This window comes from Chroicocephalus ridibundus, chromosome 14, assembly GCF_963924245.1.
Source record: "Chroicocephalus ridibundus chromosome 14, bChrRid1.1, whole genome shotgun sequence".
In the NCBI taxonomy this organism is placed as follows: domain Eukaryota; kingdom Metazoa; phylum Chordata; class Aves; order Charadriiformes; family Laridae; genus Chroicocephalus; species Chroicocephalus ridibundus.
In genome coordinates, this window is record NC_086297.1 from 5891169 (window position 1) to 5910774 (window position 19606).

The 19606-nt window shown below is 40.2% G+C and overlaps 1 protein-coding gene across 1 annotated transcript; it reads left to right on the forward strand.

Annotated features, from left to right (window-relative positions):
* Window positions 1-300: 300 nt before the first annotated feature.
* On the forward strand, window positions 301-19378 carry MMD (monocyte to macrophage differentiation associated). The gene is made up of 7 exons (XM_063352259.1): window positions 301-633; window positions 6923-7004; window positions 13366-13526; window positions 14283-14357; window positions 14768-14869; window positions 15727-15796; window positions 17098-19378. The coding sequence occupies exons 1-7, from the start codon at window positions 605-607 to the stop codon at window positions 17296-17298; spliced, it is 720 nt and encodes a 239-aa protein (XP_063208329.1). The 5' UTR covers window positions 301-604; the 3' UTR covers window positions 17299-19378.
* Window positions 19379-19606: the final 228 nt, after the last annotated feature.

The following is a 19606-nucleotide window of genomic DNA, read 5'->3' on the forward strand; positions in this document are numbered from 1 at the left end:
GGCAGGGGATGAGCTGCAGCCCCGGGCCCTGGGGGAGCCCTCGGCCCCCGACATCGCCACTGCGGCTCCGGTCCTTCACGTTGTTGTTGTTGTTGTTGTTTTCCAGGCCGAGCCTGGAAACCCGCCTCAGCCCAGGCCACCCTCGGCGCGACCCCGCCGCCAGGCCGCGGCTCCCGCTTCCAGTCCGAGCCCCCATCTGCCGATGGGGAGGCGGCCACGGCGGCGGGGCGGCCTCCGACACCGGCCTCCCCTCGCCGGGGGGTGGGTCCGCCGCGCCAGGCCGCCGCCCGCCCCGCGTCCTCCCGCCATTGCGGCGGCGGGGGCGGGCCGCGCCGGGCCCGGCCGCGGTGGGCGGGCAGGGGCGGGGGGAAGCGCGGGCCGGGCGGGCTGAGAGGAGCCGAGAGGCCGGTTAAAGCGGCTGCCCGCCGCCGCCCGCCCGGCTCCCGCGCCTCACCGACGGACGGCACCGGCCGTCGCTGCGCGCCGCGGCGGCTCGCACGCCAATGAGGGCCCGGACTCCGGCCCTCGCCGCCTCAGGAGCCGCCCGCAGCCTCCCGTCCCGACCACCCGCCCGTCCCCCGGCCGGGGCGGGCGGCCCGGACCCATGCGGCGGCTCCAGGAGAGGTTCAGGAGGTGAGGTCGCCCCCTCCCCCGGCGGGGAATGCCCCCCTTCCTTGGTGGCGGAGCGGAGCCGCGCCGCCCCGTTCCCTCCGGCCGCCCCCGCGCTCCCCTCACGGCCGGGCGAGCGCGCTGGGGCTGGGGGCCCTGGGCGGCCGCGGCAGAGCCCGGGGTCGTGTGAGGGCTGGGCCTGGGGCGGGTGTGCCGCGGATTTCCTCGTCCCCACGCCCCATTTCGCCTGTCCCCGCTGCTGAGGTGCCGGTCGCCACCCCCGGGGCCCGCGGCATCGCCGGTGCCGGGCGAGGAGAGCAGAGCTGTCCCGCCGGCGTGTGAGGAAGGGGCGGGGGGGCTCTGCACGTCTATCTCTATTTATTTTCCTTTCTTCCCCCCGTTAAATGGGTGAAGGTTCGCGCATCCGGCCGTGTGTCACAGCCCCGACCTGTGGCTGCGGAGCCGCGCCGGGCCGGGGGAGGCAGCGCCCGCTGCCCCGGCTCCCCTCGGTGCCCTCAGCAGAGCCGGGCGCGCCCTGGTCGGGTCTCCCGGGGCTGAAGATGGTGCTCGTGTGCCCGGGGGGTCGGCTGGTAACAGCGCGGTTGAGGTTCTTGGGTAAACGCGTCCATATGCGGGCTTTAGGTACTTGATTGCTCTAAGTCCAGATGCAAGGCCAGTAAGTGTTGAGGGACAGTCCATCTCCCAGGTAAGACCAGTGCCTGCCATGGCTTCCCTCAGCTGGTATGCCGCTGCAGGGCTGCCCTCTCTCCTTTCACCAACTTCCTCAAGAAACCAAAACCTAATTATTAAAAGGGACATAAAATTGAAAGAGAACTGAGAGAAAAATACGAATGTGGTCAGACCTGGTTTCTGTACCAGCCCACGCCTAGGCTGGCTGGGACCCTGCCCCTGAGCTCAGATGTGCTGCAGCACCTGATGTGACTTCTGTCCGCTCCCTGCTCTGCACTTAAAGTTCTGCCTTTCATATTTGATAGAAGGTTGAGGAGTCTTTTGGGAGGTCAGTGGGATGCGCAGACACTGTTTTCCGTGACTAATCTATGTATGGTGCCACAATTGTTAATGGATTCTCAGAGCGTTGCAGACTTCATTTTTTCTTTAGTATCGTGCTGTAAGTACACGAACCTTTACGCAGCATGTCATTTCACCAATACTCCCAAATAAGTGGCCTGCTTTTGTACTGACCTGAATCATTTCTGTGACTCAGTTGTTCAGCGATAGTAAAGATTATGTGAACAGCTACAAACCACAATTAGGTATTTTCTAATCCAGGAAGGAAGATGCCTAGTTCAGGGGAATATGGCTCTATTTTTAACTGAATGAGCTGAATTCATAAAGAGGAAATACCTGCCAGTTTGGTCAAAGGAAGCAAGTTTTTTATAAACCTATTTGTTTCTTTTCAAAATCTTACCTAAATGGTCATCATGAAAATGTAGTGCTGATCTATTTTGACTTGCTTATGATTTTTGTTTTGGTTTTCCTCTCAAAAACAAAGAGACTAGATAACATAAAAATTGTTTCAGTATCTAAATATGTCACCCTATTTAATGTACGCTACTGCTGTTTTTGTGGAGTTATCCCCACCTTGTTGCCGTTTCTCATATGCTGTTATTTGTGGCTTATTAGGTCTAAATGGCCTCTCCTGCTGCTGGAAAGCACAAGAAAAAAAAAAAGACACAAAAAGGGGTAATGTGCTTTCAAGCTGGTAAAAGGAAGTTTGAGGCCTTTTGAGCTGAATAAAGGAAATGTACTTCCTGAAAAGACTAAAAAATCCAGATCTTTGAGGCTATTATCAGTGCTTGCTGGTTTTACTGACATTTTACTTCATGCTTAAAAGAATAATTCATTCAGCAGATGGGAATCAAGAATAAGGTGAGATTTGAAAAGCACTCTTCTCTTCTGCAGTTTGGGGTATAAACTTGTGATACCAGCCAAGTGCCATACAGATATATGCTATAGATTTGGGATTTTATCATTTATTTTTCTAAGCTGGGTTTGCATGCAAAGACAAAGCATGAAGAACTCTTGGATTTTCCTCCTGCTTTCTCTCCTGAATGCAATGTTCTCTTAATTCTGGAATCACTATGAAACGTACAGGATTACTCTTTGGAAATGAATAGGAACTTGAGATTGGGGGTCTCTCACGAAGAATGGATCAGTCCATATGTTTAACATTTTAAATATTTGAAGTGTTTCAAAATCACAGTTTAAGTGATGTAAAGGGAGGGGTGTGAGTTTCTTCTCTCATTTTAAATTGTCATAGGTCTTTCTCCATACCCCCTTTCCACTTATATTGGGAGCGTGCTCATCAAAGAAAGTTGTTTGCATGCTGTGAAATGATGAAGCTTGGACTTCCTTGACCTCGAGTAGAAATGATGAAGCTTGGAATTCCTTGGCCTCGAGTAGATCTTGAGCTTTAAGAATGCATTTAAATTGTGAAAATGAACTTGTACCTCGGTTCAGTCCAAAAGCATTCTGCTCTCATGGCTGGCAGCAAGTACTACTTAGTCTGTTAATTTCAGAAATCTCACAATTCAAAATATTGAATATTTTATATTGGAGATCTTGGATTGTCAGTATCCTAAATGATACTGACAATTTATGTGTTCTGTGAGATAATGCTGCATATCCCCTGATTAAATTACTCTGGTTTCACTAGAGCGTCTATTGAAGAACACATTAGAGATTTGTTAGACTTCACTTAAAGATGTTTCCTGTAAATCGTAGTCCAGTTCAGTGGGACCTTATCAGACTGTCCTGCATTTGATAGTAACCTTAATGGTTGTGTTAGAGAGAGCTTTTATTTAGGAGTAAACAGTATGAGTGCTGTATATCGAGTTTCTGCTTTTAGAAAGGTGAGATTGTATTCCTCACAATTATTTTTTTTCAGAAGAGGCAAACTTGACCTGTAGATAGGAGGAAAAACAATGTCCCTGTGTTGCAGTATTCATGTGGCAGAAAACAAAAAGCATCCGTTGTTGGTGGTGTGGGGTTTATTTATTTATTTATCTTTAAGAAAGAACAGAACAGTTTTGCCTCTAGACTGCGAATAAATGTGCAATTAAATTCTTATGGCTTCATATTGCAATATCATACATATAGATAAGTACAGGAGTATATGACTGACTTTTGTATGTGTCAAAATAATTTTTCCTGGTCTTGATGAGTACTTCAGTGTAGTATCCCAAAGGAGCTATTTTCAAACTTCAGGCCTGTTTCTTAAGCTGTTAAACACAAACTCTCAAACTGGAAATGGAACAAATTCAGGAGAAGGATTGGCTGCAATTACTGCCCTATTCAACCACTTTTAAAATTATCCTTCCTCTAAAATTGTTCCTGATAACGTTTATAAATAGTATTATAAAAAGGCATAGGGAAATAACTGGAGGTTTGCTTTACTGATAGCGTTGTCTGTGAGTGGTGACCTGAGCAAATGTTCTCCAGCATTTGCTGCCTGGGTCTTGCAGCCTGTTGCGGTCGGTACCTTTCAGAAAGGAGAGGTGCAGGTATGTCAAATGGACAGCACTGTTAGGTACTGGGGTGTTGTGAGATCCTTTTCTTTAAGGTAAAGTCTAATTCTTCTTCTTTTGCCAAAACGCACTGGTGGTGCTCTGATGTTATTAGTATAAACACGTAGGTGAAGGGGATGGGGGAAGTATTGTTAGTGGTGGTGTTCGGCTAGAACTCTTTCTGGTGAAAGAAAAGTGAGTTTCAGCTGTTGTGGGAGTCCAGTAAAGCTTTCTGTTCAACAGCCGTGTTACTAACTGTTTTTGTTTGTTAAGTTAAATAATCAGAATTGAAGTATATAGTTACAAAACATTTCAAATGTTATTTTTTATAAGTGTGAAATCTTCTGAAACCTGATGCTTGTCTGTTTTGCCAGCCTAAAATTACCACACAGATGAACGAATATTTGCATCATTCCTGTGCTGGCACAAACAAAGGGGAAATAACCTAACCCTTTGTGTAGATAACAGAGAAAGGATAGCTTTGTTGATGTCTTTGTTTTGTTTTACTGCTAATAAAACTGTCTTTAAATTAGTGAGAATAAAATGTTCTAATAATAAACGGAGTTTTCTGAAGTGTTTGTTCATAATTCTGTCTAAAATCTAACATTAGCCCAGGCTCTGTTGTGACTGCTTTAGAAAGATCCAGTATTCTTTCTATTAAATAAATGTAAATGAAAATGAAAAAAATCTAAAAGTAGTCCTCTAGTGGATAGTAGAAGGTCATATTAGCAGACTACCTTCAGGTAGTTATAGATTTTTAGATGATAATAATATCTTATATAGAAATTTGGAACAACAGAAATCATAAAGCTAATACTGAGGAGAAACGTTTGGTTCCTTAGTTTTGGGGGGTTTTTTTTAGTTTTTACTTCTTGTGAGAATTCCAAGGTACTACCATAGCCTTTGAAGAAAGGTAATAATATTCTAGATGTAATCAGTGAAAGGTTTCCTATGAAACCTTGAATTTATGGAGTTGGGCAAGGGCAGTCTAATCCTGGTCACGCAACTGAGCCAACAGATGCTTTTATTCTTAAATATTTTCCTAACTTGGAAGCAGAACTGAGTGAACTGGATGTTCCATCTTTAGAGGATGCTGAGATGGTCTTCAGCAGCTGTTGAAGACCTGTACGCACTGGGCAACAAAACCATTTTCTAAATGTTCTGTGCAGCCGTGTATATGACTTCAATGTCATTATCCTCTTGGAGGTGAGAGCAAGGTGTCATTTGTCACTGATGAAAGAATTGCCATTTTTTTAGTAATAAATTAACTCCCAGGGAATTATTCATTTGCTAACAACCATTTATACTTGGTGCCCATGAATGAAATTCACGTTTTTCTTACCCTTTGTATTAGTAACAGTTTAAACTGTTTTTTGAAATTGCCACAATTGGAAGAGAGATCATGAGACAGCGTTATTTTATTTTATCAATGCTGGTAAATTTTTTTATATCAGTTTAGAAAAAAATGGTTTAAAAATCACGTCTTAAATCAGTCAAGAAAACCAGGTGTCTTTTATCCCAGAAATCTGGAACTACTTACTCAAACTATAATGATCTGGTTGGGGTTTTTTTTGTTGTTTGTTTGTTTTTCTTTGGTTTGAGATCTGCCAGTATTTTGTGGCTGTCATAAAAATAGGACTGGTTTTGCCTTAAACCAGGAGGGACATGGGGGAGGACCAAAGTTTGTCTAACAAGCTCTTTATATAAATCTAGCTAACAAAGCTGCTCTCGGTTCTGAACACGCAGACGTGTTCCGTATTTGTTGTGAAGCTGTTCCTGGCTTGTTGGATACCTGACTAATTGTCAATGCATAGTTTTATAATAGTCTGGAGTAAACTGGAATTTATTAGTGAAAGAGAATCACTTTTGTGTGATAGTAGGCTGTGCTGGGATAACATGCATGGTACTGTAGCTGGAGTAGCACGTAACTTTGATTTAACTGGTTGCATATAGATGTGTGCTGTCTCTTAGGGGCTTTCATACACCAATTTAAATTATGTAGTTACACAGAAACAACTTGAGTGTGGGGGGTTTTTTTGAAACAGTTAAATGCAATGTTTGTCTTGGCAAGTTCTTCCAAAACTTTCTCAAGTTTCATCATGTGTCATTTGGCTTGTACAGACTGCTTTTGGTGTGATTGATTGTTTGTTAGGTAACGTTTGAAAATTGTTAGAGAAAAAGGTGGAACGTCTATGGTAAGCCTCTTAACGTTTTTCCTCTTCAGACTTAACCATTAGAGTCTCCCTTCATCCCTGAGCAGCTTGGATCTTAGTTACAGACAGAAGATAGGATTAGCCTCAAAGAAAAATCGAGCCATCCAATGCTCCAAACAGAAATATTGCTTGCTGTAGGAATTGAAAAGTCAGTGTTCAAGTTGTTTTGTTCTGAGGTGTTACAGAACTAGAATAGTAGCTTCAAGAATTTCTTAGAAGAAGAGTAACCCTTGGCAGCTATAATGAAGTCCATATTTCAAGAGTAATTTGAGTCCATATTACATAATTTAAATAGGAAATAGGTCATTCTGCATCTGACTAAGCTGTTGGAAAAGAGGGGTCTGACTTCCGTATGCAAAGTCTTGATTAAAGGTAACCATCCGCTGTGACATGCAGTCACAGAAATTTATTTACCAGATGTTTCTTTTAAGAGAACTTACAATTCAAATAAGTTACTTTTAACATGTCTGTACTTAAAATTTTTAACATTACTAGCTTGGAGATATTCCTTTGTGACACTCTAAAGCAATGGTTTATTAACTTTCCTAAAAATACCTCTTAATTTTTCAACAGGTTCATGAACCACCCAGCTCCAGCAAACAGCCGCTACAAACCCACTTGCTATGAACATGCTGCTAACTGTTACACACATGCAGTAAGTACACTTCTTTTTTTTTTTTTTTTTAAACCAGATGTTTTGGTAAATTTTTGTGGGTTTGGATAGCTGAATGCTTACCTTTGCCCGAGTATATTTGTATTTACAACCTCTTTGGTTTTGTTATATAAGCTTCAGCTATAACAGTCCAGAAAACGTAATGTTAATTAGATGGCTGGTAATCACTAGTCCCTGTTCTGAATCTCTAGGAGCTCCAGATGCTTCATAAGATTCCTTTTCACCAAAGTAAGTTACATGTCTTTAACTAGATGTTTTTCTTCTGTCTCAGACAAAGGATGGCTACGGTAAAGTGAATATAAGCCTGTACTAGTTAGTCTTGCAAGGCAGATTTCCCAGTGTTGTGCTGACATAGTATTGTGCAAATTGTGTACTGCAAGTATAAGAAAGATTTATTCATGTTAGAAGTGGAAGGCTTCTTAAGACTATCACGTGGATATTAGCTGGAAGAGCTGGAGTGGCTTAGTTCTGATACTTAATATCTATTAATTGATTCTTAAAAAAATCTCCTATTTTGAAAGAGGCACTAATAATGCTGACAGCCTTACTAAAAATCCTAGTCTGTCCTTGTTTTCATAATGTCAGGACCCATACTAGATTTGAATGTACAATATATACAAAATAAGGAAAGCAGTCCTTTTTTTTTTCTTTTTTTTTTCTTTTTTGTAATTGGGAAGTTTAATTTGCTGTCTGGCACTTTGAAAAGGACTTAAAAATGTGTTTGTTTGCTTTTTAAGATAGCATTTGCCCTTTTATAAAAGCAGCTTGTGCTCCTTCTCAATCCCTTGTTTAACTCCAAACATCTGAAGTATGTTTGACTTGTCCTCAGTCTCTTATCTCCAGTGTCTGAGTGAGCTACAGATACGAATGCGCAAGGTGGTTCATGGGACTCTTCAGCTCTAGAAGGAGCTCTGTTCTTAAGGAGCCTTTGTGTATATTTTATAAATAACCAACATACAGCTCTGTGTTGCTGGTAAAAACAAAATCACCTTGTTTTACGTATAGAAAAGCTAACTGAAGCTCATGTGTTTTTAAGCCAAGGGTCTCATGTACAGCATTATGTAAATATATGCTTATTTGTCTAGAGAATGAAGCAACATTCTGTTAGTTAGCGCAAATATGTAGTTTATCTCATAATCCTTGTACAAATCTTGTTTACTCTGGCCAAAAAGTTAGATTTCAAAATATCTGGCAGAAGTTGCTGTACTCCTTAGCAATTCTAGCCTTCATCTAGTTGAAAAACAGGCATGTCTTACTCCTGCCTGTTAGCAGTAGGTTACAGCCAAGACGTTGTATCAATGTTTTCTGGTATGCTGCTGTTCCTGGTGAAGCTGTCTTAATTTCTTTCTGGACAGTCAAGCTATGTGCTAAAACCTACTATGAACTGTTAGCAACTTGGGGATATGCACTGTTAATGTATCCTTTGGAAGAAAAGAGGGATTGTTACTCCTTAAATAAAATTTTATGCAATAAACAACTTTGAATCAAAATTCAAAGCCTTCAAATAGGAATCTAATCCGGGAAAGCACAGTGGATTATACAGAAAGAGCTGGGAGGGATGCTTGCTTCTCCTCTGTTTTACAGATTGTTTTACTAAATGTTAGACTGCCAAGTGGTTGAGTCTTTGCTGCTGGATGACAGTGTGAGTTTTCAGTTAGACATTGATCTCATTTCTACAAAACACAGTTTAGCAATGTTTCTCCATATATTATTTTTTGCCAAAGCTTTATTCATAATTCGGAAAGTAGTCAGCTTGTATTTTACCAGCTGTATTCCTCAGTAGGTATCCTGTCTGGATTTTGACTTAAAAATACACAGTTTTCAGTTTAGGCAGCTGCTTTAAAAAACAAAACAAAAAACCCAGCAATAAATGGGGATACAGAATCCCATGCATAACTTCTTGTTACAATTCTTAAAAGGTAACTTTGTGTAGCATAGTAAGGTATCTTCAATTTCCAACTGGTAAGGCTATTTAAAATGTCTTGATTTTTTTTTTTTTTTAGCTTTAAATGAAGCACTGACTTGTCTCTAGACACTAGGAGACAGGAAGGGCAGTTAAGCAGTTGAGTACAGAGACAGAAAAGACTGCTTTCTGTGTTTAGAAGAACAGGAAGGAAACAGTGTATGAGAGAAACAGGAGTTATAAGAATTTGAGCTGTAAGGTAAGTTAGATCTAAGGCGGGGGGTGACTTTTTCACCATGAAACTTTCTAGCGTACCTGAGGTTTATCAGACAAAAGATATGCTCTGTTGTATTAAAACCTTAGAATTTAGGCACAGCTTGCTCTATACTGTTCTAAAAGCTTCTTCCAACTGCTTTAAAAGGAGCAACTATTCTTAAAATAAGTTATAGTCTTTCTATTCCAGTCTTTGGTTATGCAGAGCAGGGAAAAAAGAAGAAAGAATATTTCAAAAATGAGGCTTGGAGCATTTACCAGGCCATTTGAGCATGGAAGGAGGAGTCACCAAAATTTCAGAAGGGCTCTTATGATGAAAATGTCTCCATTCTACCTGACTGATATTAGCAGTTTCTCTGCTCTCTGTGCATTGCACAACCCAAGTTGCCAGTAGGCTTCCCGCTCCACGGTGCTCGTCTCCTTATTTGAGAAGAGAAAATTACTGTAATTGGCTTCAGAACTACACTCCTGGAGCAGGCAGGATGGACACAGTCCTTCATGGTTCCCTCTAAGTGTCACATGTGATTTTGGCTGCTTTGTTGATCTTTCCGTTCTCTTCCCTTCCAAAGAGGAAGTGTAGGGACCATCTTTATCCAGTTAGTATTTCCCTCTCAATGAAAGGCACGTGAGATCACAACAATAACACCATGCTTTGCTACGCTGGCTTGTGCATCAAAGGTCATTATTGCTGAACTATGTGACCTGCATAGCCTTGTGTGCAAAGAAAATAACTTAATTCGGCATGAATGTTATATACAAAAGCAAAATTTTTAACAGATTTTTAAACTTCTCTATGTGAGAGATTGTCTACAGAAATAGGGAAGCAATACAGATAAAATACTGACCAACCTACCAGTATCCTAAGCAACCCCAAATAGATGGAAGATACCAGATACTTTGCAGTAAGTTAGTAACCAGGGAGTGTAATTGCCCTGAAGTATGCCTGATCAGGTTTGCAGCTTGCTGTTTCAGTCTCTTCTTCATGCCTTAAGGCTCTTTGCAGTGGCTGTTACTTGTGACAGTAGGGGTTGTGGTAGTCGGTTTCCGAAAATATATCACACTTGGGGCTGTGCCCAAGTCTCTTCTTAAAGATTCCTGCCTATAGCTGTAAATAAATACATTTTAATCCTTTCTCTTCCTCCATATTGCAAAGGGGTTTGTAACTTCATGCTCTCATTTCGTTCTGGCGTTTCTCTAGAAAACCTAGTGAAATTGTTGTCCGCTCTCTTGTTCCGTAAATCTCTCTACCAGCCCCATTTCTGATTTAGTGAGTATTAATGAAAGTGCTAAAATTAGTAAATTGGAGCATCACAGTCCTGGTGTTGTTCATAGTACATTAAGCCGGTGAGTTTGACAATATTCATTTGGAAGAGTTGTGCTTCATGATGCAAACAATGCATGATGCATAAGCAAAGCTTTTTGTGACTTGTAGCTAGGTTTATTACTAGGGATGTTGGCAGCTTAGAAATACTATGAAATACTTAGAAATACTATGAAATACTTAGAAATACTATGGCATTGCTGTAAAATGACATGGCACAATCACACTCATCCTATTAGTTCTGATTCTTTGACTACTCTTTTTTTGTAGTCAAAGACTTTGAAAAAGGACTATCTTTTAAAGGACCAGTTGATTGCTCCTCCATTCTGAAGATTAAAATGCAATTCTTGTGCTAGAGATTTTGTTCAAATGAACATGTGAAAATCTGTCTTTTGTTGACTAAAGTGTCATATTTCTTTTGTAAGATGGATGTTAGATAAAATGAAGTCCATTCTGTCATATGTTATCTGGTATGGCATTAATCTCTAAAGAACTTTTATCCAGTTGGCTGGAACAGCAGGATATAATTTCTGGATTTTGTCTTTAATCTATCTATTTTTGATCAGAAAAAGAGTAATAAAACATTTCTTGTTTAGTCTAACTGTTCCCATGATGCATATCAGGCACAGAGGGAAAGTGTTTCCAAATAGAATACTTAGAAAAAACAATAAATCCTTCTCATGTTAGTATAGTGCTGTTCCCCGCCCCCCGTTCTTCAGAGGCAGGACAAGGCAGAAAAGAGGTTAATTCAGCTCTTCATCCATGTACTCATTTGTAGCTGTATTCTTTGTTCTGAAGGTGCAAAGAAAGAGGTGATAAGAGAATTTCTTATTTGTTTTAACCCTGTAACTTTATATACAATAATTACTGGGGAAAAAATGATTGGCAGCAAAATATGCGTTGGCCCATTTGAGCATTGCGCATCATAGCTTAACTTGGGAAATATTTATTTTAGTAGACTAGTAAAAAGCTGGGATATCTGTGTAACAAAGGCAAGTTGTTGTGTGTAATAGCTAAATCTGGTTTCCAAAGAGGTCTTCCTATAAAACGGTTCAGTCAGAGTTCCAGGTCTGAGCAGCTCACATCCAGTAGGGAATTAGTAGGCATTTGCTATTTTACCTAGTTACTTGTACCTGCAAGTGTCATGAACACGTAATCTCTCTGAAACCTTTTAGTTCTCTGTCAAGTATAGCCAAAACTGAAATTTGCACCAGAAATTGGGAAGGAAACTGATGAAATGATGAGCTGTTAAAGAAACACAGCTAAGAAACTATTTCTGGAGCTTAGCATCTTCCTGTCTCCTGCAAAATCTAAATGAAACAACCGCCGCATCTCATCAGTTCCTTGCTGTCTCAAGGGCTTCAGCCACACTTTAAACTCTTTGCCATATGTGGAAAACAGGAGTGACTGGTCTCCTGAGGAGTGAAACACTTTAACCTTTCTTGAATCTGGGGGCTGTCCAGGATATGTATATGGAAATTTATGGTTTGTGATAAATGAGAAGCCAGACTGGCAGACTATTTTTGGCCTTAAAGTGCATGAGGTCAGCTTCCCTATTCTTATCACAAAATGCGGAAAGCGTTTCACCTCTGGTCCAACTGCTGCGGATATAGGAATGCCATACTTTTCGTTTCCATGGCTCTACAGCTTTTTGGCTTGAATGTAGAAGATATAATAGTAATGAAGCTACAGTGATGTACCTCAAAAGCCAGAAGACAAAGCCACTGTTTTGTTTTTTTTAAACTCACTGGATTAACCAAGTACTTTTCAGATTCATTCGGTATACTCTGCATCGTCTCATCTGTAGCCGTGATCAGAGCCTCAGTTTCCTCTAGCCTGTGAGTAGATAAAGGCCAGAGGCAGTGCAGGCTAGACCAGAACTTTGCACTCGAAGCTATCAAACCTGTAATGCAAAGCAGAGTTGGCAGATTTGTTTAAACATTACTTGTTTTTAGCTTTATTGTTTAGCATGGGAGACTCGGATTAAACTAAGAAGAATTTAACCTTATTTACAATTCAAGTGAACTAATTAACATCTTAAGACATGCCTTAGGGGCTGGAAGGGAATTTGCGTGGAGTTTTTAACTTAGAAGACTGACAAAGATACGCCTTCATAGTGGAAGGAGATGGGTAGAAGTGTCTGAGACAGCAGGTTCTTTTCTTTAAATACTTGTTGGACGTGATTTCCCCCACCCCACCACCCCTCTTTGTTTTTTTTCTGAATGAGACAAAGGTACATGGTGTAATTTATTCTGGAAAGGAGTGGAGTTTCAAATGTATATGGAGCCTGCGGCCCACTTCTTAGATATATCATAAGAGCATGCTAATTCCATCATGATGATCTTACAGGGGTTGTTTTGGAAGATCTGAATTAAAGCTGCTTGAGAGGGAGGTGGTAAGGAAAACAGACTTGGATACGCTGCATTAAAAGAACATCATCTTTATGCATTAAGAATGTATTCATAAAACAAGTTTGTAGCTAATTTATTTATGATATCTAAAACTCAAGTTCTGCAAAGCCTTTCCTTAATTCTCTTATCTTCTACTTAACTGCATACTTCCCAATGCCTTATTTTTTCATTTGGGATTTAAGGTTTTTTTTGGTCTGTCCTGTGAGGAGAAATTTATCACAAACAGGTATAACCCAGATGTCTGAGACATTGTGGAAGTCTTGACGGTTGTGTGTCAACATACAACTAAATGAACAACTCTCCCCTGTCAGGAACATGCCATCAAATGTGGTACGCATGGTCTCATGTGGTGTGTTGCAGTGTTATCTGCCCGGCTGTTGCTGTGCTGTGGGTGGTAGTGAGTAAAGACTTAACAATGGCCTTTCGTTTTCTTAGTTCCTCATCGTTCCTGCAATTGTGGGTAGTGCCCTTCTCCACCGGCTTTCTGATGATCGATGGGAAAAGATAACAGCATGGATGTATGGCATGGGGCTCTGCGCACTCTTCATTGTCTCCACAGTATTTCATATTGTTTCTTGGAAAAAGAGCCACTTAAGGTATCACTGTAAGATATATAAGATGTTTTATTTTCACGTTCTGCACTGTTTTTCCATTGTGTTTCTCAGTCAAAACCATGATTTTACAGAAGGCTGCAGTGGTACCTTTTACTGAATCATGGAAAAAAAAACCCAGCCTTGATTCTGTTGGAAGAAATAGTGAGCCAAGCTCATATACAAACAAACTTTAATGCTTTTTCATGCAGAAAATATGTGTTTTTCTAGGCCCTAGTGGGTCTTAATCCACAAATTGCATGAGAAAAACATAATTCGAGTTCATGGCGGATATAATCCCATTGCAGAAATGAGAATGCTGTTTGGGACTGTGGCATGCTCAAACACTTTGGAGAACGCAGATTTTGCCAAGGGAATTATAATAAAATATACAGCTAAGTATCAGAAAGCCTCCTTGGGAGCAAGGCAGCAATAGCAAAGCTAACAAGTGATTTTCTTTTTGTGTTTGGTTTTTTTTTTTTGGTCCCATTGTGACTTCTGTTATAATTCTTGGCCATAAGTTGGATTTAACCGGTAGTCACTGAACAGCAACAGTTTCTGGATTAGCAGAGTTGATGTGACGATCCTCTCCTATGTGTCTTGCTTATGACCTCCTGAAGTTGAAGCCAGCTGGACAGTCTTCCAGATGGTTTTAAGAGGTTACGGAGCTGATGGTGTTTTCTCCGAAGTGTGTCAGGAAACTGAGATGATAGAAAAATCTTTCCAAAATCTGTCTTGATGACTTGTTCTCTCTCTTACTAGGACAATGGAGCATTGCTTTCACATGTGTGACAGAATGATGATCTATGTCTTTATTGCAGCATCATATGCACCATGGTAAGAAATCTCAAGTGCAGCTGTAGTATTAAAGCTTTTTCCAATGTAAACAGTTTATCATTGCGGCATTCCAAAATTTGTAGGTATCTTCTTAATGCAAGTGACCACATTCTGCATTGTGAAATGCAACATAATGTAATCTCCTGGGATTTGCTGAACATAAAGTAATATTAGAAAACAGCAGAAAGTAATTAATTTATATTTCACGTGTCCCAGTTCATGCTTCCCTCGCATCGATGCAAACACACCTTCTGCCTCTCTACGTATAGAATGTCTAAGTGTCTTCTCCCCCATCATGTCTTAAGTTATAGCTGTGAATATTTATTTGTTTTTATCACGCCCCACTATTCTTGTGTCAGCATGGTCCATTCATTCATCACTTTTGTCTCCTGAAATCTTTGTACTTCCAGGTTAAATCTACGAGAGCTTGGACCTCTAGCGTCTCACATGCGTTGGTTTATCTGGCTGATGGCTGCTGGAGGAACCATTTATGTATTTCTCTACCATGAAAAGTAAGAATTATTATTTGCGTTTAGCTTTAATTAGTTTAATTTAATTTAAATTAACTAAATTAAATTAAAAGGTGGGGGCTTTCTTGCTCTCTGACTGTTCCTATCCAGCCTTTCACCCATTGAAATAAGAGCTTTGAAACAGTGGAAATATGTAATGAGAATGATGCAAACTTACATCTTGTCAGAAGATAATTGTATTCACCTTATCATAACATGTCTTTAGGCTATATTATTGCCTCCTCTTAAAGGGGTGGGAGGGAAGTATCCACTCTTAAAACTTTAAAGCAGGCGTGAGAGAGGTAAGGTAAGGTCGTAAAGTAAGAAACCAGTTGAAATGATAGCTTTTTTTACACCCCGAATTTCTGCAGCAATGTGTATAGATTATCCTGTAACATTATATTATTTATATAATAGTGATGCATATTGACTCCTGCTACCTTTTTGTTTCTGTTTTGAGATGCGAGTCCTTGAGTTTCAGATTTTGATTCTTGAGCCTGCTTTCATTACTTATCCTCAGGGAGCAAGATCCAACTTTTTTTGTTTTGGAGATGAGCTACGGAGGTTCTTGTCAAATAAGAAAATATAAGTTGTCTCAATGTTTTATTCTCACTAGTACTTAATGCAAATGAATGTATCTAGGCAGAGAGGAGAAGGTATTGCCTGCAATTGTGCAATGCAGATATAAATACTAGCTTTATTTTTGTCATAAAACACTGGTTATCTATCTGTATGGAAAGCTTTGTGAATAGTTTAATGGACCCATGCTAACATAAAACTTAAAATATTTTCTTTACTGTTGAAGGAAACATTCATCCTCTTGTACACCTCCTTAAAAGACTAAAATCATTCCTTTTTAGGTATAAGATCGTTGAACTCTTTTTCTACTTAGCGATGGGATTTTCTCCTGCTCTGGTAGTGACATCCATGGTAAGGAATGTGACTATTAACACTACAAACACACAAACTTTCCTTTTATAACTAGCTTAAGTTCCAGTGCAGTTCTTTCTTCTCAAAAGATGTTCAGTTTAGTCCACCATAATTGTAACTGTTCCCTGTAGAAGAACCACATATAGTCAGTTACATTTTGGGTTTATAGTTTGCATTCAGTGACATTCTACCTTGTTTTGTTGAATCTGGGCCGCAGGGTCTAGATAAAAAGAAGTTAGGTTCCAAACTTCACTTCTGAAGACCCTCACTTCTGAAAGGATATTGGATCTAACAATTCAATTACTTCCATTTTAGTAAACGTGATGATAAAGATGTGAAGTACCTTAACCTGTCAAGGAATGTTTCTAGATTTTACTATTTATAAACGTACTTAATGCCCACTTACCACTTACAAATTGGGAAAGAAGCTTTTATTTAAGAAGGTGGAATGGACTTCTGATAACATGTCCTTTTTTCTTGGTGTATGTAAGAGCTCTCTGGAAAACCTAATCAACTGATTCTGTGGTTGGACCAAGATGGGGGAAGTAAATTGATTCTTGTCCCTTTGAAAATTACTTATGGGTAACAAAGCTTGAAGATTTTGCCTCTTACTAGGGGCTTCTTTTTATCAGTGAAGCAGGGGAAAAATTGAGTAGTAGTTGAACTGTATCAAACTGATGGATGCACTGTCTCTGGGATGCTTGATCTCTCAGCAATTAGCAGTTGCTGGTTTGTTTTTTGTTTGTTTTTTTTTTAAAGGTTTCCTAGTGCCTCTGTAAAGCATCCTACTCCATCTTGTCCTATTATTTAAAATGTGTAACTACAAATAAATAACTTTGAATAACCTTCTCTGGTGCTAATGTAAATCTGACACATCTACAAGGTATTGTCAGTTACAGTACTTAACTGTTCCACATGAACGCTGTGCTATACCAAAACCTTGCTGGACGCATCATCCAGCTAGTCGGAGTTGCATTAAACTCACACTTAGGTGCAGTAATGTGGTTTTCTTTTTCTCCATGTTTGTCCGCTCTGCTCATGAGCATGAAGCAAAACATCGAAGTTGTCTTAATTCTTGAGTTACCCCACTGTTACTTTTATAGTGCTATTGAGACATATTATATAAATATATTATGTATTTCACAAAGTGTAATACGAATATACTGGTTTTCTCACTTGTCTACTGTCACATCCCGGATGTTCCGAGTTGACAGCCAGCTTTCTTTTCTTGGGGATTTGTACATAAAATACCCTGCTTCTCCTTTGCACCCTACCTCTGACCTTTCCTTGTTAATCAACAGAGTAACACCGATGGACTTCAGGAGGTTGCCTGGGGAGGCCTGATATATTGCCTGGGTGTGGTGTTCTTCAAGAGCGATGGAGTCATTCCCTTTGCCCATGCCATCTGGCACATATTTGTGGCCACAGCAGCTGCTGTTCATTACTACGCCATTTGGAAGTACCTTTACAGAAGTCCTGCAGACATAATTCGTCACTTGTGATAGATATATAAAAAAAAAATAATCTGCGCTTGGCCTCTGTAACAGTATTATTTGACTTAAGGAATTCGGGGAAATTGGAAAATTGCACAGAAAAACTGCACTGACTTTGGTAGTTCTCTGAACACAATTACTGTGAACTGATGTCTGTGTCCTGAATTGCCCGTCATCTGGCAAGTGCTGTAAGTAACCAAGATACTGTACTGCAGTACCAAGAGTCCATTCCATGTTAGTAGAACTGGCTACCTGATGTTTACAAATAAATTTTGTATTCTAGTTTAATTTTACAATTTTTAACTACGTGAATTTTTCTAAATTAGTGATTCAAATGGTGAAGTCAGTGCAATAGCGAAAATGTAACTCTTGATTTGAAATTGGTTTCTACCACCTTTCCGCTAGTCACTTAGTAAACATGAATCACAGACAAATAGTCTACTTTTACCACCCATTATCTTGGTATAATGTGACTTTTATAGAAACTTTTTGTGTTTTTTGTAAACTTTAAAAGTACATTTGTTGAACTGAAAACACACAACTGTCATCTATGCAGTTACTCATGTTGCAAAGTCTTGCAAGAAACGGTTACATTCCACATACTGTACTGATAAGCAAACATTGTACCTCTTCCAAAGGTTCTATTACAGGTGTAATTGTAATAACCACTTCTACAAACTGAGATCGAAATGTGATTCTGCTGAGTTTTAACATGATAGTATTCTGCGCATATAAACTACCACTTAAACAGCACCTTAATTTGGCTTTATCCGTGATGGAAATGAAGTGCTTTAAAAGAAATAGTCGATGTGATTTTTCTCCTCAAGATTCCCAATTCTACTCCGCGCTGCACAGGCGGGCAGCGGTTTGGGTGAAAGCTGGCTTACCAAGGGCTGGCGGTGGTAAGGAAGGTGGACAGCTAATATCCCCCTGTCCGCACCAGAGAGTCGGTCATTTCTCCAAAATGTGTACACACATATCGGTGCTGTAATATTAAAGCTTGGATTTTCAAAGGGTTTTAAATTGGCCAACAGAACCTGTTCCCACCAGCTCTCATTGGGGTCATTCTGCTGGGAGACCCTGGTCAGAGCTGTGGGCGCAGAGCAATTGCTGACCACTGAATTCATGGTTGTGGTTCTTCACAAGCGCAGCCTTTCGGGGAGGAGTGCTTGCAGAACTTGAGCTGGTGTCACTTGTCCCTCTGGGAATTAACACAGAGTAAAACTGGTCTTTAATTGTGTTGCTGTCTTTCTGTACAGGAAAACCCAGTGTGGTTGCAAGTCATGATTGTAGAACACGTGCATTAAATGACCAGATGTAGAAGAGTCATTGTAATACTGTTTGCCCAATAATTGCATCCTGTCCCACTATATAATGAATGTCTTATATTAAGATTGACTTTATCCTTTTTCTAATTTACTCAGTTTTTCATGTCAGTATTTAAAAAGAAAACCAAAACGTGTTGCCTTTTTCAGATTTTGTTCTGGATATTGCCTGTCTGCAGACAATAAGTAGCAGGATAGGGAAGTTTTTCAAGGTACCGTTTAATATCGCACCTAGATTTGCCAGTGGGTTGCATATTTTAGAATTATATACATTTGTATACGGAATTTACAAGAGGGACAAACTTTCAATTCAAGGCATTGAAGAAGAATTGCTGTAGGGTGTTAGCGGGTGGTTGGAGAAGCGGCACCACTACAGCAGACTAGTTCACTGCCCCGGAGGAGTGGAACAACTGGGCAGGTAATTCCTAGTACAACAGTCTCACACATCTGGATGCCTCGGTTTTTTAACATTGTGTCTATTTTACTATTTTCCACTTTTTGTGAGTTCATATATTTTGTTTAAATGCAGTACTGTTAAAACCACTAAAATACATGTAAAAATTTTCTGTAGTCAGAAGCGGAACTCTTGCTTGAATATGTTTGTTTTAATTTTAAGTTAATTTTTCATGGCATTGCTTTTTGGAGTGTTTGAAATGGTTTTTAAAAAATTTCAATTCGCCAAAAATATTTTGAATTACTGTATTCTAGTCAATATGATATTGAATGTACTAGACTAACAATAAACATTTTGTGCAATTTGGAAACTGTCGTATTCTTGGTGGTTGGGTTTTTCTCCCTCCAGCACTTACGCAGGGAAGTGAGGCACTGACGCTGTTGCCACCCTTGACTCGAGAGATCCAGACTTGAACCGAATGACTCTCGTGCTTGCGCTGTCAAGTCTTTAAGGGAAAATAGGAAGGATTGCAATCCAAATTATTCAGTTTTTGGTATGTTTATGTGTAAATTTTGGTCCATATTGGGAACTTGCTGCT